The sequence below is a fragment of the Episyrphus balteatus genome, chromosome 1 (genome assembly GCF_945859705.1).
Source record: "Episyrphus balteatus chromosome 1, idEpiBalt1.1, whole genome shotgun sequence".
Classification (NCBI taxonomy): Eukaryota; Metazoa; Arthropoda; class Insecta; order Diptera; family Syrphidae; genus Episyrphus; species Episyrphus balteatus.
Window position 1 is genome coordinate 15,006,463 of NC_079134.1, and position 22,731 is coordinate 15,029,193.

Sequence of the window (22,731 nt, forward strand, 5' to 3'; positions counted from 1 at the left end):
ATCTAACATACATAGATACTATTAATGAAACAATAATGTTAAGATATGCATTGCCAGAAAGCTTTTGGCATAGTGACACCTGATAGATACATATTTTATAAAAGCATTAAACATTATGTATGAGCTATTTTCATGATGAACGAAAATTTAATATTCCCTTATTGATACTGTTAAATATTTTATTTATAACATTAAAAAAATTTTATTATATGAATATTAAAAAAAAGTCACAGTGGTGTAGAGTAATACTTTATTTATAATTTAACCAAATGGCTAAAGTTGACTTAAAAAAGTTATTCATGGAAATTATTTGTATTAAAACAACGCTTCTTACATTCTTTTTCTCCTTAGTCTTTTCACATATCGCACATTTTTACACAAATGACAGCTCCAAATTAAATTTTTCGAATGTTGGACTTTGATCAATGTTTCCTTCAATTTTCTTGTAATATTTCGAGTAAGTAAGTTTAAAAGAGCTTTTAAAAATTAAATTTTTAATATTTAATAATTCGAGCCAAAATTGTAGGTACAGAAATTTTGCATTTACACTTAATTTTCATCAAATTTCTAAATGTAATTCTATCGAAAATTATTTTGAAAATAACATTAACTAGCTTTTTATGACGCACTGAACATTTAAGCTCTTACGACCGATTTCTTGACTTTTAAATATATATTCTTAAACCGAGCTACATAAAGAGAAGTAGTGTAGGAAATCTACTTTAAAGAAATACAATTGATCTAGACAAAGTGCAAGAATAAGTGGAGACTTTTTATTTTTTTGTTTAGAATTTAATAGCAGTCTAAGAGTGTCTTTTTACTTTTAGACAAACGTAATTAATAAATTTTAAATATTTTAAGATGTGTCTTAATCCATACAATTTTTTACAAATTTATAAGAAATTTGAAATTGTCATCTAATTCAAGATGAGGTAATTATGTCTTTAGGTAGATTTTAAAACTGATGTATGAAAAATCTATTCGTCATCAGATGAAATGCAGTACCTGCTAAGCATTTGCAATCCAACAAAAGATCTTTAATAGATAAATCGGTATTGATTTCTCCCATCAGCTATTAATTTGAGTCAACTTCGATCGTGCAGTTAAATGATACAACAAAATATTACTCATACACCCCAGTAACCCATTTATTACTTATATTTACTTAGCTATTTTTCAAAATTTTAAGTCACAAATATCACAGTGTTGACAAGGCCAAATAAAAAATCCATCGATCTTGACAAAAATTCGTACATTCGCTTCATGTACCATCACGAGCTAATGTCACAGAGATCGTAGTTACTATTAATCATAGAGTGTTATAGACAAGTCACTCTAGATCACTATGAAATTTGCAATTCTTAGAACAGAGGTGTTGAACAGTAAATAGTAAACATTTGTTAATCATGAACAGTTAATAGCTTGCCATTAAGTCTATGCCTGCAGCAAGAGGAAGATTGCTGTGCAATAAAGTCAGAATATGCAGGTTGAGCCATGTACCTGTGTAAAAGGCTTGGCCAATTGTCGACAATGACTGTTATCGGATCGAAGAGAATACCATCAATCATCACAAAACTATTTTAATTAACCTCAAATGCAACCAATCTGGAGGAGACATGTTAGTAGTGCAATAAAAAGTCAGTGTTTGGAGTTCCATTCTTCGCAGCAAAGAGCACGATTCCGGATTATTGAATGAGTGACTTAGCCTACTGGTTAAATGTTATTTTGCGTTTCGATCTTTATTGTGCATGTAAAAAATAAAATCGTTTTTTTTTTTTTTTATTTAAGTGTTATAAATCAAAGAAACTTAAGATTCGAAGTCACTACATCTTCTCTCTAAGCCAGTTTAAGAGCTTGAACTGTGTGTGACTTATTTTTTTTTGTAATAAGAATTCCTAAGTATTATTTTTATTTGATTTGTACTAGGACTGGTCTTTGTCACGACACACTGACCTGATGGTGTGGTGGACACGATTCTATTGTCTTTATAGGCATGGTCACATTTTCTTAAATCAACTTTATTTATACCAAACAAAAAAGTAAAGGTGTACCTTTATGACTTAACAAGCTTGCGTGTCCAAAGTAAGCCAATTTATTTGTTTATTAATTAATTTATTGGGGAATTTATGCAAACTGCATGTCACTTCAATTTAATTTGAGGTTTTATCATAAATGGTCAAATCAATGAAATAAATTAAGTTTTTGAACAGGGAACAAAAATTATCCGAATCGGAATTTAATTGGTTTATTGTGAGAAGGCAAGCAAACTGTGTACTGCATATGTATTTTTTCGTACATTGTTATCTTTTTGAGTGTTTTTTTTTTTTTTTTTAAATGAGTGCTTAAAATCTGTTGAAAGATTCTTTATGATAAAAACGAACAAAAAATTTTATTTGTATGAAACAAAACATGAAAAATGAAAAAATTTGTTCTGTGCCGCACACTTAAATTGCAATTAAACGCTTTGAGAATGAAATTCAGCGATGTTTTGTAGGCCATAATGTCATTTTTTTACCAAATTGATAGCACGAATTTATTTCCATATATTTCTCTGTGTTTGCCTGACTGTTAAGTTTTGAATATCAAAGCGCAGGTGTTTTTAGGACCAAACTTACGATACTTGGCAAAGGACCAAATGGAAATGATTGTTTTTCTCAAAAAACGGCTTTTAAGATCTTGATAAAAAAAAATGCGATTATTATGATTTTCTCGTAAGCAAATTTTTTGTATACAAACGTTTTAGTAAAAAAAAATTCAAAAATAAATCTTTTTTTTTAATGATTTTTTTGGTAAACGATTATTTTTAAAGTTTAATTCAATGTGTCAGTTAATATTTTCTTTATAGTGATATATCAAATTGTTTTTTCTAAGATTTTTGAAAAATTTTATATGCAAAAACAAATTTTAAAAAAAAATTGCTCTTACGATTTTTCAAAACAAAAAAAAAATTCTAAGAATTCTTTTCAATGCAAGAAATTTAATGGCATCTTTGTTTGGTCATAACATTACTCATAAGTGCTTAAAAAGAATCCTTTTAAATCCCTCCCTATTTTCCTGAATCTCGCACTGTGTTTAACATATTAACCACACCTCTTTTTTGTGACGTGGTAGGCACACGGGTGCGAATTTGGTTTATACTTTTTCATGTCGCTAGAACTTTTTTCGGTCTCAATATTTTATAGAGAATCGTATATGAAATTGATGTAGAATTTTGCGAGGAATTCGAATATTGTATCCATAATTCCGAAAAAAAATATTTTCACCCTTATAAAGAGACTTCTTTGTGACCACTTTTTTGAAAAATCGTAATTTTTTTATTTTTGTCCTTCCAAACTTAAAAATAAGATTCGAATAATAATTGCTTGTATTTAAAATTGAAGGGTTGTTTGTCATTTTATTTCAAAAAGCTTGTATAGTATTTAACTCATTTAAAAAACTAAAAAAGTTAAGCAATAAATCTTACCTATCACTTGGTACACATTTGCTTCTCATAACAAGCTGCAACCAATTTGGAACTGAATTCGATGGAACTGGATCTGGTGTGAATCTGAAGAAATAATTACAAAAATATTTTTACAAATTTATCTTGAATCAATTTTCTACATTTTCAACATACCTAATGATAGAATTTGCTTGATTTGGTCTTGGGAAGGCACTAATATCCCTCAAACCATTCTTTTCACAATTTTTACTCTCATCATCCGACATTGGTGTACCTCTTTTACCTAAACATTCTCTTGGATCTTCATGTATAACAGTTAATGAAGATCTCTTCAAATGTTCACTTCTAATAGCTGATTCTTTGATAAGTTTCACATCAAATTTAATATTCACTTTGAGTTACATTGGCAGAATTGGTTGATGGAGAAGAAAAAACAAAAGCTCAAAAAGTCAAGGAACTTATTTAAGAAATATTCAATAACTAATAACTCACAATCATCCAAAGAGCCAAGTTTTTTAGCCAGCGAAAACATAGTTTCAACAGTCCAGAAATTTGGTATGCGTGGAAATAAGCTACCAGCATCGGCAGGTAATTGAAAACCAAGCTTATGTAAAAGTAAAACAAAAGGCTGATAAAGCATTGTACTGGTTTGTTCTGAATTCCATTGAACAATAGGAATTGATTCATTTTTAACTGGAAAATAGGAAAAATTGTAAAATATCGATATTGGTTAAAAGTTTTTGAACTTACAAATACAATGATAGGCAATAGGTTCCATAATATGTGGCAATTCATCATAATCCTTTCGAGTAATAGATTTCTTTTGTAAGGTAAGTTTAATGTAACAACATTCAAGTAGCACATTTTGTAGCCACGTCAAAAGTTCGGATTTCTGTTCCTTAATTATTAAATCACGAAGAACCTTTTGGAACAAAAAACTTTGAGTATTTGAATTTTTGATGAAGAAAGGCTAAAGCTTACCTGAAGATCATCAACTGGTTTGTCAGATGATTCTTTTGAATCAATTCCTGATTCTTCTGATGTAGAAGTTGGTGTCAATAGAAGAGACTTTTGATATTCAGCATCTTCAAATTTCATTAAATCATCATATTCTAGCAATGCAATGATATCCTAAAAAGAATACAATTTTTCAAAACTAAGCGTTTCTAACTTATTTGGTGATATTTTTCAAACCTGTTGCAAAAGCTGCTGAATAACTGATATTCTGGACTTTTGTTTTTTGCCATTATCACGGAATAGTTGAACAATATTTCCAACAACATCGTCAGTTTTCTTTCCTTGGACATAATACCAGTATAGGGTGTTCATTTCTTCTTGTGTCCATATGCTTTTCAAAAATAAACAAAATGCAAACTATAAAATATACGTCATTTTTAACATTTAGATTATAGGTTTTAAATTAAAAAACATTTATTAATTTTTTTTAATTAATAAAAATTATAACCAAATTAAAATTAAGAACTGGCTTATAACAATTCTTTTTTTTTTTTGTAAAATTTTTTCTCAGAAGCAAAGTTTGATAGAAAAAAAAAAAGAAAATCAAAATTTTTAGAAATGCAAAAATAATAAATTCTGGAACAACAGAACCTGCCGAACGGATTATTTAACTCCAATCGTTTGACACCTTTAAGGACTGACACCGCTGGTACCCAAACTCCATTTGACAACACAATGGCGCTGAAATTAAATATCAAATGGAAGCAGACGCTTGAACGTTAATATTAGGTTTTTTTAGGAATGTTCCTCTTTTCTTTTTTTTTCGAACATCTTCTTCCATTATTTATTCAAAAAATTAAATTCCAGGGAGCAAACAAAAATTTTAAAAATATTTCAAAATATAACAAAAAATGAAAGTATAAACATTTTCGAATTGGTATAGAGTTTTTGGTTTTGTTTTTTTTTTTTTTTTGTTAAAATAGAGAAAGCTAATACCATTATAAGCACAGCTTGGAGAGAAATCAAAAAAGCATATTTTTAAGTTAGTTAATGTATTTTTAAAAATAAAAAAAATTATTAGTCTTATTAGCACATAAACTAGCACATACCACTGAGTATTTTCGAGATTGTGTTCCTTGGTTAGCGCTGTAAGTGATGAATTTCGAAGAATAAGAGGACTTCTTTGTGGAGTGTGAATGAATTTATTGATAACATATTCTATTAGGTCTCCCCAATCCTGTAAATATACGAAAATTATATTTTTTAATCATTCAGTTTCAGAAATACAAAGTACAAAAAAACAACCAACAACCAAACATTTTAAAATTTAAAAAAAAAGTAAACGAAAACTTACCTCACATAGCTCATAGTCTGTTTCCCATATTCTGGAAAATGTTTTTAAAATCACTGGTTGGAACATTATTCCAACTTGACTCAGGTCACCGGAAACATGATGCATCATTGTGAAAATGCAATCATTAACAAACTCTCCATTTTCTGTGAAACCTTCAAGTAACATTCCATAGTTGCACATAATTTCTGGGGTGGCAAATCTATAAAATTAAAAAATATTTTTATATTAGACAACAATTTATTACTGTCAAAAATAAAAAAAAAACCTGTCATAAAAAAACTTTATACCTCCTATATAAAAGGACATAAGGACATTTGAAAATTTTATAAGATGCATAATTAAGCAGTTAAATTTGAAAATGGCTTCTAAAAAAATCCAAAAAATAGTAGAGTAAGTAAAGCTCAAAAAATGGCAATATTAGCTTTGATTTTGATGATCTTTTTTTTCAAACGTCGGTAATTAAAAATACTTAAAAACATATAGATTAAAAATTGCCGCTGATGCTGTTTTGATTTTTTTAAATTTAATTGAAGATTTTTATGAAGAAAACAATTTTTTTCAAAAATTTTGCTTAAATTTCATAAATTTACTAATGCCAAAAGATTGTATAGGCAATTAAAGGAAAAAAACTATATAGCCGTGAAGGCGATACCATTTTCTCACAAATTGAATCACAAACGGCAACACCTACAATATTAAAATATACATTTTTAAAAAGCTAGAAGCTTATTCATATTTGTAAAATTAAAATTAAAAGCTTCATATTTCTTTAAAAATAAATTTTCTAAAAAAAAAAAATTAACGATACATTTCAAATGCCCCATTTAATAGCTTTTGAGATATATTTTCGGAACTTTCAATTTGCTCTCTCATATTTTTCCACTACAATTCTAAATTGTATGTCTTCATCTTTTTGTGTACAATAAACTGTAGTAAAGTAACAACCACCGTACATTGGTGATTTGAATGAAATTTTCGGTCAAAAATTAGTTCTGTGCCCTTTCTTGGTCAAAATTAACAAAATTTGGCACACTTAAATAAAAAATTTAATTTGTATGGTGTTACATCAATGATTCACTGAGAGTGCGATTGTTGAAAAACGGGGCATTGATATTGCTAACGTAAATATTTTTCTCTTTTCAAAACTGATTATTACAAATTTCAGTGAATCTGGGTTTTCAATTATTGGTTGGTTTTCAAATATTTGGTGACAGTTTTTTGTACAGTTTTTTGTACCAGATTTTTTAAAATCTGGTTATTTGAAGGGGTGGATAAATTTTTATGGGATTTTAGTTTTAGATATTGGTTAATAGTTTCTAAAAAATAATTGCAAAACAATATTTCCTAACAATGTTCGAACTTTGTTGTTATCTTTTCTTCGAAAGCACAACTAATTTTTGACATTTCAGAATTGTGTACGAATCATAAAATTACTTTTGTGCCACCCTGTAAAACAAATTATTTTTAAATAGTTCTATGTATTTTTTTTTTGTCAAATTTTGTTTATATAAGAAATTGCATTTATGTACTTCTTTGGGAGTTGAGCTCCCAATCTAAGTCATTCAAAAAGACATGGGTTCAAAAAAAAATGCATTAAACATTTTTCTTAATTTCTTATAAAATTTAACTAAAACTATTCAACTGTTTTCTGTGTGTTAAAAATTTATCTCAAAACTATCTATACTTGTTTTGAGGAGATAAGTTGAAAACTGTATTGCGAAAACCGAAAATGTATGGGAAATTTAGTTGAATCAGTTGAAATATTTAAACTTTTTGCCCTAAATGTAGAGTTCGGTTCGGTGTTTTAGGAACTGCCTTAAAGCCCAGCCCAGAAAATATTATCTCGGAACTGGATCCAACAATATTCAGTGTTAATTTTTGTAAATATCGTTAAGTTTGAATTATAATTTTTTCACAATAATTGTTATTAAAGCTTACAAAAAAATGGTTTGATTTTCAAAAAAAAATTTTTTTAATCAATAGTTTCAATGCAAAAATATTGTTTTAATAAAAAAAAAAAACTAAACTGGTTTGTATTTTTTAACTTTTAAATTTTATACCTCATAAGACTCTTTGCTTTTCTGAATTCAATTAATTGCTATTATGTGCAACTTTTAATAAAAAAAATAACTAATAACGATTTTCTTTTCAAATTTTTCAAAATTCTGAATTCGAAGACTAGTTTTAAAAACGTTGATTTTAAATAAAACGCCTATATTAAACTTGTAGGTATTCCCCTTGCGTTCAAATATTTGAAAAGTCCAGGGTAAAAACAGAACTAGTCCATTTCAACTCATTTCGAGAAAAACGCATTTAAAATTTTGTTCTCCATACAACTTAGTACTAAAATCAATTTATTTATTTTTTCAGCAAGGCTTAAATTTATTTTATAAAAATAAGGATGTGATCAGATAGTGCTAAGTAAATACTAAAAGACCTCATCATTAGTTTATTTTTTACAAAAAGAGGATATGTGCAGTTTTTCCCCTGGACCCTTCATTTATTTTCCTGAAATGACATTGCTCCTACAAAGGCTTAATTACATAGGCCACTTTTTGCAAAATTACAAAATTAAAAATACTCTCTTTCTCGCAGTTTGTAAGACCAACCTAAACAAATTACTCTTTTAACAAAAAATCTAAGCTATCTGCATCATTTTTATAAATTTTCCATTCCTAGAAACCATCAAAAAATAAGTTTGAAAATTTGCTCTTCAATACTTTTTCACTTACCGATTAGGTAAATGTAAGTTTAAGGCATGTATATTTAACTTTAGAAAAATACTTACTGTGATATATGCTTGATCATATCAACATTAACGTTGTCATCAGTTTTTGTCATACTATCCAATATCTGTAGCAACATATGATTCGTTATAATTAAATCTTGCAAATACTGCTTTGTATGAATATTTGGATTGAAATTTCTCATCAAAAGTACAAATAAATTTCGAATATCTTCAGCTGAGCTAATTTGAACTTGTAGCCGATGAAGGTGTTTACGATCAGTCTTAAATAGATAACAAAAAGAAATAAATAAACATTCCAAATTAACCCAAATTTGTTCTAACTTACTTCACTCAAATGTGTAATTCTCTTGTATGTCTCAATAGCTTGTAAAAATTCTCTAATAGCCGTAACCAACAAATGAATACGTCTTAGATAAGACTTTACATCGGTACCCTCATTTCGTTTGTTCAGCTCTAATTGTTCACAAAGAATAACACCTTCGTAAGCTAAATAGCTTATCACATCGAATGTTAGTACTGAATGCATATGCTCCAAATCAAGTTCAAGTTGTGCGGCAAATTTGAGGAAATAAGTTAGCAGCCAAAAGAAATGCGATGTGTCCATAAATATCTTCTGAAACTAAAAGTGTTAATACCATTTCAAAAGGTGCTCGAAGAGCCTCAAAGTCTTACCACATCCGTAAGAAGTTGCATATGAAGATCTTCAACAACAAAATCATAGCCTTTAAGTAAGAAATCCACTGTGAATTCTTTGAGGAGATTGGAAATGTCTTCACTTGTAGGAGTGTGTAGGAATAATCCTTTCATGTTAATTCTAGAAATGAGAAAACACATGTTCTATAATCTTCTTTTTAAGAAGAGAATTGAGGTAAGCATACAAACTACTCTTACTCCTCTTAACAAGCTTCTTTCGACGAAGATCCTTATTATCAAGTAAAGTGAGGATAGCCCGATGTTTGGTCCTCGGTTTGGAATTGCACGGTGGCTTTTGATGGGCTGGCTTATTGTGAGGTGCATATTCTTCGTTGCTGGAAATCGAAATAGACTCTTGGTTTTCGACTTGTGTCCCATAACCACAATCCGATTGGTCTGATTGTGAGGAAGCACACTCCCGTTTTGTTGGCGAACTCTTGCCCCTTGTCAATTGAACCTGACTGGAATGACGAACTTTTGTCTTTGAGGTGTCACTACTTGGAGCAGGAGATTTTTGTGAAGGTAGCTTAAAAGTTTGTTGTGATTCGTCATCACAAACTGTGACATCCATGGTAGTGCTAGGAGTTAGTTGAGCTGGTTGCTGTTGATTTGGTGGTGCAGCACTGGAAGTTGGTTGTTGTGTTGGCTGTTGTTGTTGTTGTTGTGATGACTGTTGCTGATGATGCATTTGTTGTTTAGTTGGTACCCGAATGAGGGCGTTCTGGTACTCATGTCCTATTCGGCTGACTTCTTGGAGTGTAGCATCGGTTTCTTCACGCAAGGCTTGTCTGCGATCTTCTGGGCTTTCTTTCTTACAACCGCTTCCTGTCATCAAAAAAGGTTAAAGGCTTCCAAAAATCGATTTTTTTTTTTAAAACTTACCATTATCAGATGAATCAGAAGTGGGATCAGACGTTAGCATTGGGCTTGAGTCACCACTCTTTTGTAACGGTGGTGTGGTGTTACTTTCATTGTCTTCGGAACTCTCAGAAAGTGAAGCTTCAAACCACATATTCAACATCTTCTGCATGGTGCATACATGTTGTTCCTTGTACATTAAGGCTATCAACTGCACCATGGTAACGACCCAAGATGAACGTCTTGGACAGGTCATTAGATACAAAAGCAACTTATCTATACTCTGGACAAACAAATTCCAAAGTATTGTATTTTGCATTGAAGTCTTTGAACCAGATGATTCCTGTCTTTGTGGCACAATCAAATTTGGATCTGAGTCTGGAATGTGCAAGATATTCCTCAACAAAACCAAACAATTGTTGATTTGTTCGCATTTTTCTGGAGATAACTTCGGTTTACTGTCCAAAATGTGTTTCATGTATTCCAATACGGATTTTGTGCTTTTCGGATCGGTGAATGCTTCTTTACTTTTATACAGAAGATTATTCAATTCAAAGACCGTAGTGCGACCAACTTCGGTACGATACATAACTTCAACTGAGAAAAGACATTCAACCGGTACTGTCAAATTGACCAGAATTCGTATAACAGAATTAAGAACATCATCGTCTTTGGCATTTTCCAATAATGGTATTAAATCTGTACGAATATTTTGGCCAAAACCAATTGCACGACGATATGTTCTTAGTGTTTGATCTTCATATGTTAGTTTGCAATTGATTTCTTCCAAGATGGCTATATAAAAGAAGAAATTGTATTCATTGAATGTGTTTAATAAAGAGAGATTATAAGCTTACACAGGGCATTGGGACTGACAACATATGAGCCTCCGTCAATACTACCCAAAGATGCAAATGCACTTTGGATTTTTGGAGATGCTAATAGCCAATCCATAATAATTTTGGGGTTTTGTGGTTTAAGTTTTTGTGTGTTGATTGTTGTTTTCGTCTTCTGTACTCATTTGGTATGGTTTTTTATTTGTGCTGAAAGATTAAAATAATGTTATTTTATTCAATTTTAAAAAAATCCGAAATTAAACAAATATTAAACAAGATTTTGAATAAATGACTTTAGAGGCCTCATACAAAACAATGTTATTAAAAGCCAAAAACTCATAAAAACTAAAAGAAAATTCACAAAAATTCTTTTAGCTTAATCAATAAAATATCCCGAAAGTAAAAAGTACAAGTTAAAGGATCAAACTTTTATATAAAGTTAATCTAGATCAAATTGTCAATAAAAGGATTTTTGGCATACATAACTTTTAAAACTGTGTCTGGTAACAAATCATCAAAAAAATATGTATAACAGTTGTTTTGGACAAGTTTTAAATACATAAATAAAATTAATATGAATTTTATGTTTAGGTACACTGTGGTGTATACGTACTTTTTTATATTGAAAACATTAAAACTCATCTAGATAAACATTTAAGATGAAGTGCATTCTATATGGACACCGATAGTGTGTTTATAGTTTTTTTTTTTTTTTAATTGACAACCCTATATTTTTCCATAATAAATAGTACTTTTGAGGAGATAAAATCAATATCCCATTTTTTTTAAACAAAAGTAAATTGAAATAATAGCACTGTGTTCGAAAATGGAACTTTTTTTTCCGACAGAGGGCTCTCATATCTACTAAAGATAATTCGAGTCTGCTGAACACGATGGCGTTCTTAGTTTTTCTGGATTAGGTCAAATAAGAAAGATTTTTGCGTTTGAAATTTTGTTTGCACATGCCAAAACTGAGGGCATAAAACACCATATATTTTCCAATTTTTGATTGTTTATCGATGAAAAATGATGGAAAATCTATTTTTTTGGAAGTATTATTCGTACAAGAAGTTATTTGAAAAAAAATCTGTCGAATGACATTTTAAATCATTATTTTATGGCAAAAAAACGTCGATTTTTCTTCAATTTTTCTAATATTTTTCGTATAACTTAAATTAAAATGCAGAACTCGGTGGCAACGATTTGATCTTGTATTTCAGGATAAAATATGGCTTTGTTTATAAATACGAATAGGCAGTATCTACCTATCTACAATATTGGTTAAGCTTAAGAGTGAAAAAGTAGCAGTAAAACACTGTTTTTTCTTTAATTTTTTAGTTTATAAAATAAAAAAATTACAAAAAGTTTAAATGCAATACATATGTAGGGGAAGTGGGGGCAAAATATCACGTAAGATCGGAAGGGGGCAAAACGCCCATGGGCTCAAGTAGCATAAAAACCTGCTTAAGAGAAACCCTCTTAAGAGAAAAACCAGCCTATCTGAAACACTTTTCTGATCTTTAAATATTTTTTTCAGTTTAACGGGGTTCGTTCAAGTGAAAACCCCACTTCAGTTAAAGATGGACTGTGACAAATATATTATGTGTTGTGTATGTAAGCTCATATAATGCAGATGGAAGTAATAGTAAATATGTTTTAATTTTAAAACAAATTGAAAGAAAAATGATTTTTTGAACTTAAAAAAAATTAAATAAAAATATTGATATCATGCCTGATTTTTTAATTAAATATCTACATCTACATATGTATAATATTCCAGAGTACTAACACATAAAAGGTGTGTACAAAAAAATGTTGAGTTTTCGCATACATTTGTACCTTTATAGTTAAAAAATGTAAGAAAAAGTAAAAGAAAAGTCGACGTTTTTTGCCATAAAATAATGATTTAAATAGTTATTCGACAGATTTTTTTTACAAATAAATTCTTTCACGAATAATACTTCCAAAAAAATAGATTTTCCATCATTTTTCATCGATAAACAATCAAAAATTGGAAAATATATGGTGTTTTATGCCCTCAGTTTTGGCATGTGCAAACAAAATTTCAAACGCAAAAATCTTTCTTATTTGACCTAATCCAGAAAAACTAAGAACGCCATCGTGTTCAGCAGACTCGAATTATCTTTAGTAGACATAAGAGCTCTCTGTCGGTTTTTTGAACTATCACAGTGTAGTTAAAGGATACATTTTCTTTTAAAAAAATATTACATATTTTTTTTTTTCTAATACCTTACATTAAAATTTCTTATTAATAGATAAAAACACTTGGCACCGATTGGAATCAAACCTAGCTCTCCAGCGTGTGAGTCGAATACGAATAGATTTTTGCCGCTCAGCAAATGGTCAACCTTGTCGCTCGAAATCGCCGCTCAGTCGGTTAGCAACTCAGCGACCCATTGTTTTTAATTTAAGTTTTGGTAAAGGCTTTGAAAATATTGCATAAGTTAAGAGAGCCCTAAATAAATTTTTTCACAGAGTCCACACGTAAGTTATAATAAGATGCATAATAGACAAAAAATGATATTTTCGATATAATACTAAGCCCGCTACGTTCCAAACGATAGAGTCTACAAAGTGAATTAAAAACTAATTAAAAAAAAAGAGTGTGTGTACACATGTACACGCGACTGAAGTTATACTTCTCATTCAGTATATGTAAATGAATTTCATTTGATATTTTTAATTTCTATTATTAAATTAATTAATCCACACTTCGTTTTTTTACATTTTTATCAAGTGAACAATAAATTAATTCTTTCATCCTCCTTGCGTCCATGTAGTTTTCAATTTATTCTGTGAAATTTACTTATGTTGTAATATGGAACTTGCAGGGTTGCTACAAAGCTCAAAAGTGAGCTGAGCTCAGCTCACAGCTCAGCTTAAATTTTGAGCTAGCTCACTTTTGAGCTATGTACCATAGCTCAGCTCATTTGAGCTGAAAGTGAGCTGAGCTGATGGTTGAGCTGAGCTGAGCTGTTGGGTGAGCTAAGGTAAAGTGATCTTATAGCTGTGATTGGTGAGAGGATACATTGATTTTTATTTGGAAAGTATAATGAAATATGAAGATATTTTAAACTTTTATAAAACACCATAGCTTAAGATGTTTGGTTCTAGTTATTAATGGAATTATTTTAACACATGGATATTTTTATAAATAAAACAGATAATTTTTCGTGATCTTTTCTCTTGGTTTTTTTAATAGTAAATATATTTCTATTTTTTTAGTAAAATATTTCTTTTTTTATCATAAAAAAAATGTCGGTACAATCCGGTTTTTCGACTTTTTTCAAAATTCCGAGTAAATCGCGTTTGAAAGTTGGGGTAAAATTTTTTTTCGAAAAATCCCCGAATCTTTGAACGCTCCTGGAAGCTAAACCGCTTGAGAGCAATTTTTGGGAGTGATGCCAAATGATAGCTTGTGCCATGGGCCTACGCTTTGCACGCATTGTCAGATTTTTAAAAAATCGCCTTCCATGTTAAACAGCCACATCATGCCTATTTTTTCAGAATCGTGTTTATTTTTTTTTTACTTTTAAGTTCTCCCGGTTTGAGAACGCCTGGACCTACAGGGATGGGAGTTGTACCCAAATGTAGGTTAGAGTCCCCGCTACCTTTTGGCATCAAAAATTTTATTTTCATTTTATTCAAAATTCCGCGATATAGGCGTTGGAACGCTTTGATCTAGAGACAGGGGAGTTGTGCCATATGAAAGCTTATATTCTCAGCTACCCGATAGTGGTATAATCCGGTTTTTCGTTTTTTTTTTTAAATTCCGAGAAAATCGCGTTTGAAAGTTGGGGTAAATTTTTTTTCGAAAAATCCCTGAATCTTTGAACGCTCCTGGAAGCTAAACCGCTTGAGAGCAATTTTTGGGAGTGATGCCAAATGATAGCTTGTGTCATGGGCCTACGCTTTGCACATTGTCAGATTTTTAAAAAATCGCCTTCCATGTTAAACCGCCACATCATGCCTATTTTTTCAGAATCGCGCCTATTTTTTTTTTAATTTTAAATTCTCCCGGTTTGAGAACGCGTGGACCTACAGGGATGGGAGTTGTACCCAAATGTAGGTTAGAGTCCCCTCTACCTTTTGGCATCAAAAATTTTATTTTCATTTTCTTCAAAATTCCGCGATATAGGCGTTGGAACGCTTTGATCTAGAGACAGGGGAGTTGTGCCATATGAAAGCTTATATTCTCAGCTACCCGATAGTGGTATAATCCGGTTTTTCGATTTTTTTCAAAATTCCGAGAAAATCGTGTTTGAAAGTTGGGGTAAATTTTTTTTCGAAAAATCCCTGAATCTTTGAACGCTCCTGGAAGCTAAACCGCTTGAGAGCAATTTTTGGGAGTGATGCCAAATGATAGCTTGTGTCATGGGCCTACGCTTTGCACATTGTCAGATTTTTAAAAAATCGCCTTCCATGTTAAACCGCCACATCATGCCTATTTTTTCAGAATCGTGCCTATTTTTTTTTTTTACTTTTAAATTCTCCTGGTTTGAGAACGCGTGGACCAACAGGGATGGGAGTTGTACCCAAATGTAGGTTAGAGTCCCCGCTACCTTTTGGCATCTAAAATTTTTTTTTTCATTTTCTTCAAAATTCCGAGATATAGGCGTTGGAAGTTGGGGCGCTCACTTTCAGCTCAGCTCAAATGAGCTAAGCTATGGTACCTAGCTCAAATTTGAGCTGAGCTGAAATGTGAGCTTTTTGCAACCCTTGCAACTTGCCACATGGAAATTACCACATGCAACTTGCCACATGCAACTTGCCACATGTAACTTGCCACATGCAACTTGCCACATGCAACTTGCCACATGCAGCTTGCCACATGCAACTTGCCACACGCAACTTGCCACATACAACTTGCCACATGCAACTTGCCACATACAACTTGCCACATGCAACTTGCCACATGAAACATGTAACTTGCAAAGTGTTGTGTGTTTTATGTTTGCCGTACTGCGGCGTACTGCATTTTTAAATACTAAAGTACTGCCTACTCTAAAGGTGAAACGACAGCCCTGCTACCCAGGGTGATCGCGTCATAATCCCTTTGACATTCTTGTCAAAAAGTAAATTTTCATACCCACCCTCCCATAAGAAGTATAACTTCAAAAAAAAAAACTCATATTTAACAAGCCAAGCACAAATACTTGTAAAGTTTTAATTTTGACCAAATTAAATTTTTTTGACTTAATGACAGCTTTAACAACAAAAAAAACGAAATCAGTTTTATATAGAAGAGCACATAATCTATATGCAAAAACCGATATTTTTGACATTTGACACATTTTAAATACGCGATATCTGCTCGTATGAATAAAAATTTGATATTTTGTTTTTAGGGAATTACAAAACCAAGTTTTCTGTATAGTATTTTTGACAGCATTCCCAGTTTCAAAGTTATATGTAAAAAAACAACATTTTCGACATTTAACCTTAAATAATTTATAATGCACACATTGGACTTTTTTCGGGGACTTTTGACATTCGAAAGCTTTGTACCAATTTTCAACTTAATGCGTATTATTTCTGAGTTTGCACTTTTTTATGTCTATTTTGTCTTAACTATTACGGGTGCAAAGTAAAATCAAAATCGTTATTAACGTTTGTGAGAAAATTGTAATAACTTAAAAACTTTGAATAAAAAGTAAACATTCTAACCAAAATACTTAAAAAATAACAGCTTTTAGAATTTTAGAAAAAATCATCTACGTATACCAATTTTGAAAAAATTTGTCCATAAACCTAAAGTTAGTTTTAATCATAACCTCGAAATATCCTTTTTGACACCAAACCAATACTTGCTACATACAGAAAGTAAAAATGATATTGCAATGCGATCTCAACTGATTAAAACAATTTCCAAAATAAAGTGTGCCAAAAGATTTTTTTCTGAACGAAAAGTGTTAAGAAAAATATATCCAAATTGCTAGAATGGTTTATTTCAAAAATTTGCTAAAACTCATTTAAATCGAATAAGTTGATTATAAGAAAGTTCAACAAAAACAGTTCTATGAGAGGAACCGTGTTTAAACATTAAGAACAAAGTATTATTAAAGGACAAAATCTTTAGTAAGAGCCGTTTTCTAAAAAAAAAATAACTTTTCCAACAAAGATATACTTTATTGTTATTTTTTATCCTTAAAAGATGATTCCAAAAACGCTCCTGGAGAGTGAACCGATCCATCCGTAAAAGTATTGGCAGACAGAATTCTCTCATGATCGAAATACCATGTTTGATCTAAATCTCTAGATCGAATTTTTTTTGCATAACTTGAAATATGTAAGCATAATTCATATTCATATCACAAGTAAAAATAATATACATCTTGTGCTGGTGTAACGATAAGCATTTTTAAGGAATTGTTGTTGGCCCAAAATAAAATTGGGATTGGTAAAACTTTATAAACAACCTAATTAATAAGTTTTATACTTTTAAATTTTATTTTGAACGACTCATCTGATTTTAGTGATATTCTATTCTTTAAAGTATTTTTAAAACATTTTTTTTTTGTCAAGCGAGGAAGTTAACTTGAATGACATTCATTTCATTTTAGCCGGAACCAATTTATTTTAAACAAAAAATTTTCAACAAAATTTATGCCCTTAACTTACAATTTGAAAAGGTACACCTCTAATTAAATTTGAACACCCTTTTAATTATTAAGGAATGTCTTTGAAATAAATCGTTGAGAAGAATTCTTGAAAAGATCCCTTTATCCATTCAAAACATTTTAGTTATGTGACTATGTGTTTTTTCACTTTTCATTCAAAAAGTCACTACTTATCACCCTATCCTAATTGACATGATGCTTAGTCGAAATTCACACATGTTTTTGGATTTATAAAAATTACGCATCAATGGCATTCTAATCGAAAAAAACGTGAACCCAACCTCTTGACATCAAACAACAATATAAAAAGGCTTAATAGACATGCCTTCTTTTAGAATTAAATTTTTAAGTTGTGTCTAAGGAAGAATGGGCAGGTCAGTTGCTATACTCTTACATAAGAAGCTGTTAAGTCTACCTCAAACCATTTTTTTTACATAAAAAAAAGCAAAAATCAGTCGTAATAATCCTTTCATTTCATTTCAAAATAAGAAATCTACCCATACCTACATTTAAATGTTGATTTCCCTTTTATATTATTTTGAACTGGGTTAGGGTCATAGCAACAAGTTACACCTCCTAGAAATCTAAAAATAGATATAATTATCCACTTTCACCTCTCAAACCTAAATCATAATAATATTTTCATTTTCTTGAATTTCTATCACATGTCTACAACGCATATCCTGGCAAAAGTGTTAAATAAAATAAAATGTATGCCAAGAGAGTGTCTACAAGATACATCAGTATCAAACAGGTGAAAACCGATGGGGTGGCATTTCAAATCGAATGTTTGTGTGCAAAGTTACCTATAATATAAGATTTGGTTATATCGTCATTTTGTCACGTTGCATGGAAAATTTTCCATAGAAATCTTTAAGTCAGTTCAATAGAGTACACAAACATATAGCTAAGTAGTCTACAACTTTATCAATGAAGTACCTACGACATTTACTTTTGCTCGTTCGTATTGATACCTACTCATTAAAATATTCATTCATAGGAAATACTTAATTACGTCACATTTCTCCCCATAAAACAAAGACATCGTCTCTTTGTAAGCGGTGCCACCAATAATGTCAAATAGTGGGTTAAGTTCCAGCATTTCCGCCTAAATGATTTCAAAGATTCACTTTGTCTTTTGTCTATGGGGGTTTTCATGCGGCTATAAGCGAGCCTCGTGCATGAAGATTCACAAAAATGTAGGCGACGACGACAGTGAATAATGCAATATTAGGTCACGTGGATTAATATGGCTATAGGATATAATATTCTCCCCCAGGACGATTTCACAGACGAACGAATAAAACAAATATAGAATTTATTAGGAAAATGCACGTTTTTTGTATCTTATTTGTACGATGATATTATATGAATGTGTTTTATAAACACTGTTTATAGATGCGGAGTATAAATGATAAATGTAAAGGTTATGTCACAGAAAACGTTAGGTATACATTACCTAAGTTACGAACAATTCTAATCCTTACACGTTTATCCTTTTCTGAGCCGTTTTATCAAATGTACATGGGAGTCTGTTGAACTTAATCCTTTCAGTGAAAGTGTAATAAAATTGTGAAAATCATTATAGGAATGACGGTAGGGTATACCTACCTACAATACATCAAATCACGTAGGTCACATTCGCGGAAAAATTTTGTTAATCTTTGAGGAATCATTATTCAAATTGAAAATACATACTTCACGAAAGTGTTCATTATTCAAAATCGCAAGGATTTTATCAACTGCTAAAAATTTTTTCAAGGAGAATTTTTTTCCATTTCCACGGACACGGATAACACTCTGAAAACCACTTTTGCAAAAATATAAAACAAAAACAAACTATAACCTATTTGTAAGAAAGTGCACGACTGGGTCGCATGAACGTTCTTAGAGTTTAAGTTACTTACATTTTTAAAACTTTTTATTTACAAATTTAGTAAATGTACCTGAGAAATAATTTTTAAGAACATAAAAACCGTAAGAAATTTGACTTTTTTGTAAATCAAAAATTAATTTTTGAAAAAAAAAAAAACTTTTTTTCGTCAAACAATAGGTATTATTATTAACAATATTGGTGATGGTAACTCTAGGTACCGTTAGTTTAGGTCCTCAAAAATTGATTTAATTGATTTCAAAAACCCTACAATCTCCAAAAGGTACTGCATTACTACCAAGTTTGAAGTGAAAATACTCATTTTTTTAAGGATTAGTTCATTATGCTTTAAAAACTTTATTTAAAAACTTTTGGATCTGCTGTTGCTGTTTCACTTAAGAAAAATAGTACTGATTATTTGTTTTTTCGGTGTTAGACAAATAAATATAGTGAATTACGTATTGTTTTAACAGGAATGAATTCCTTTGCCAAATAATAGCAAACATAGGTATAATGACAATGAGTCATATTTTTTCTCGATTTTACAATAGGGGTATTCATGAAACGGTGTAAACTCTGGTAAACTTGGTATGGGTTTGCCAGTTTCTTTACCAGATTTCCCATTTTACCTATACTTCGTTTGGAGATTTAACAATTTTAAGAACTTGTTTAAGTTAGTTAAAGACTTTTGGAAAACGTTTTTTTTTTTTAACTTCGTTTGTAAATGCAGATAATATATTCTTAAAAATGACATTCTTACTTTGGTCAAATGTTAGAAAATTTGTATTAAAAAAAATAATTTTTTTAAACAAATTTCAATTTTTTTTCTAAAAATGCTTGGAACGTTGTAATTTGGTTTTGTGGTCAAAATCTTTTAAAACGGTGAAAAAGTAATTTTAAAAACATAATTTTTGTTTTTTATCAAAATTTCTTTAAGGGCCAATTTTTCAATAGTCAGATAAACAGTCAGTTAGTACTTATTTCCTTTATAGAGAGGAATAAAACATTAATAGAGAAATAAAACTATCTGCTTCTTTCAGAGACGAATACAAACTATTCTAAGGAATAATCTCAAAAAAAAATTATTTGTCAAAGCTGTCTTAAAGAACAGAAGAAAACAAAAACAATTATGAATAAAAACATTTTTTTTTTTTGTTATTCGGTAGAATAGATTTTCTTGATTGAAAAATTCAATGTTGTTATCTGATTGTTTATGATTGTTTATGAGCCTAATAACTTTATTCGTCGAACAGTTAACTGACTGTTTATTAGAAGATTGAAAAATCGGCTCAAAGAATAAAATTATAATTATTTCTCAATTTTTTCATATAAGTACCAACTAACTTTCTGCATTTCTTAATAGCAACTTTCAATGAATTTTGATTTTAAAAAAGTCTTAAACAATAATTTTTGAACAAACATTTTGGGCTGAAATTTATTAATTAGTCGTTTATTTATAAAAGAAGTAGAATACTATTTTTAAAAGCTAAAATTTGTTTAAAAAGTTTACAAGCATCTAATTTACGATCCAGTTTGATTCATTATTTGTTTATCTTTCAAATAAATATAATGTGTATACATAATACTTTATATCAAGTATTTTTTTCAATAAATTCATTCTATTAGAAATTATAGAGTAGCTATAAACTCGAAAAAAACGCGTTGGGCGCCATTTAATATTAATGTTTTTGCTTTTCTATAACTTTTAGTTATGTTAATTTATTCTATTGTTGTTAAATAAAGAAAAGTGTAAGTGTTTTTCCTAAAGTTTCAACATATTTACATCAATAATTTAGTAATTTGTTATACAACATGTTTGTTTAACCAGACACGTGATAGTAAAAACTTAACAACAAGTACGCCATTTAAATAGTTATGTATCCATTATTATTCTATGAACTTTAAGCTTTTAGAAAAAGAATCTCACGTTTCAAGTTAAGTACAAAAAGTAGTTTAATTTGAATAGAATGCAAATACTGTAATTACGTTAATATCAGTCCAGGTGTTTTCTAGATTTTGTATTATGGTGCATTTTTAATAGTATTTTTTTTTTTTGTTAATTAAAGTTTTAAAACAATTTAAAATTAAAATCATCCGAAAAGTCAGAACCTATAGGCTAAATAAATCTAACCGAAAAAAATTTCAATATGTAATTTAAAAGATATCGTATTGTGAATACTGATCAATGAAGAATTCACAATGGAAAATTTCAAATTTTAATCATTTTCTTTTTCTGGTTAAAAAATCTCCACTTAATCCACATCATAAGTAAAACTTTGACTATAAGTTAGCAATAACTATTCTCCAAATTTATAATTTACTTACTTACCCAAAAGACAAAAAGTGTTTGATCGGCTCCGTTCACAATTGTTTTCAATCCTTTATTTTCTCTTCTTTTTAAATCACTTATTGTTTTTTTTTCTTTTTTAATGAAAATTTTAATTCCACAAATTTTTATTTGTCTTTAAATGCGTCAGTTAAACGCTTGATTGTTGTTATTTATTTGTCTAACTCCAAATATACAGTAAATGCACTTCTAATTGATATCAAAACGTTTTGCACTTTAAAATCGCCTTGAACAGAACAACTGGGTAATTGATTTAATATAAATCCAACGGTTCAACACAGTTCGATATAACGACTAAACGAGTAATTTAACAAGAGAGAATCTAACTCACGTGTTGTAAAATGCAAGTTACAATATTCAAGTTGTTTTCTTTGGTATAACCCGGCAAGAGGTGACGGACGTTCAAGATTAAACTTATATAATCCCTGTATAACAGATACAAAACAATTGAATCACAATAACGTGATTTCTATTGTAACACTTTTTTTTGAAATGGTGTTTTGGATTCTTGTTAGTTTTCTGTTATATTTAAATATATTTCACAATGACAAAAATGTATCTAGATACTTTTTATTGATAAAATATGACAACGATAAGCAAGAAGTAATTTCCGCAAAACGGTGTAGAACTCACGACGATAGCTGAGTAAGTGATTTTAATAAAATTATGTTTGCAGCTCTAGACTCTAGAGCTGGAAGCAAGTTCGCTACGGAAGCTATTGTGGGTAGTAGGTTAGATAGATACAGAACGTTCTAGCTTTCTTCGTCACACTCATTGTACGCGCATGGTATCTTGTAGATTCGAAATGTAAACACAAATAAAATCACGTGCAGATGCAACGTGTTGTACGTACTTGTTGTTGGCTTGGTTGCTGTTGTTGTGAACTATAAAACAAAATTGCATACAATGAATGGCACATTCAAAAGCAGATATGACTTAGTAAGTAATTTTTTTTTTTTTTGTTAATGGCTGGAGACTTTG

General features: G+C 30.0%; 1 protein-coding gene across 5 annotated transcripts in view; it reads right to left on the minus strand.

Moving 5' to 3' along the window:
* The window catches only part of LOC129906717 (protein timeless), a 30,808-nt gene extending 8,567 nt beyond the window's left edge, over positions 1-22,241 (minus strand). For 2 of the 5 annotated variants that reach the window (XM_055982605.1, XM_055982607.1), the window contains exons 1-16: positions 21,733-22,241; positions 10,911-11,096; positions 10,078-10,848; positions 9,381-10,020; positions 9,175-9,316; positions 8,828-9,115; positions 8,542-8,762; positions 5,754-5,952; positions 5,509-5,636; positions 5,051-5,140; positions 4,637-4,790; positions 4,424-4,573; positions 4,193-4,364; positions 3,935-4,135; positions 3,617-3,833; positions 3,464-3,547 (exon numbers count right to left, since the gene is read on the minus strand). In XM_055982605.1, coding sequence (XP_055838580.1) covers positions 3,464-3,547; positions 3,617-3,833; positions 3,935-4,135; positions 4,193-4,364; positions 4,424-4,573; positions 4,637-4,790; positions 5,051-5,140; positions 5,509-5,636; positions 5,754-5,952; positions 8,542-8,762; positions 8,828-9,115; positions 9,175-9,316; positions 9,381-10,020; positions 10,078-10,848; positions 10,911-11,007 — 3,554 coding nt within the window. In that variant the 5' untranslated portion in view covers positions 11,008-11,096; positions 21,733-22,241. The remainder of the gene's footprint in view (positions 1-3,463; positions 3,548-3,616; positions 3,834-3,934; positions 4,136-4,192; positions 4,365-4,423; positions 4,574-4,636; positions 4,791-5,050; positions 5,141-5,508; positions 5,637-5,753; positions 5,953-8,541; positions 8,763-8,827; positions 9,116-9,174; positions 9,317-9,380; positions 10,021-10,077; positions 10,849-10,910; positions 11,097-21,732) is intronic. The other 3 variants (XM_055982606.1, XM_055982610.1, XM_055982609.1) reach the window with 3 other exon arrangements.
* Positions 22,242-22,731: the final 490 nt, after the last annotated feature.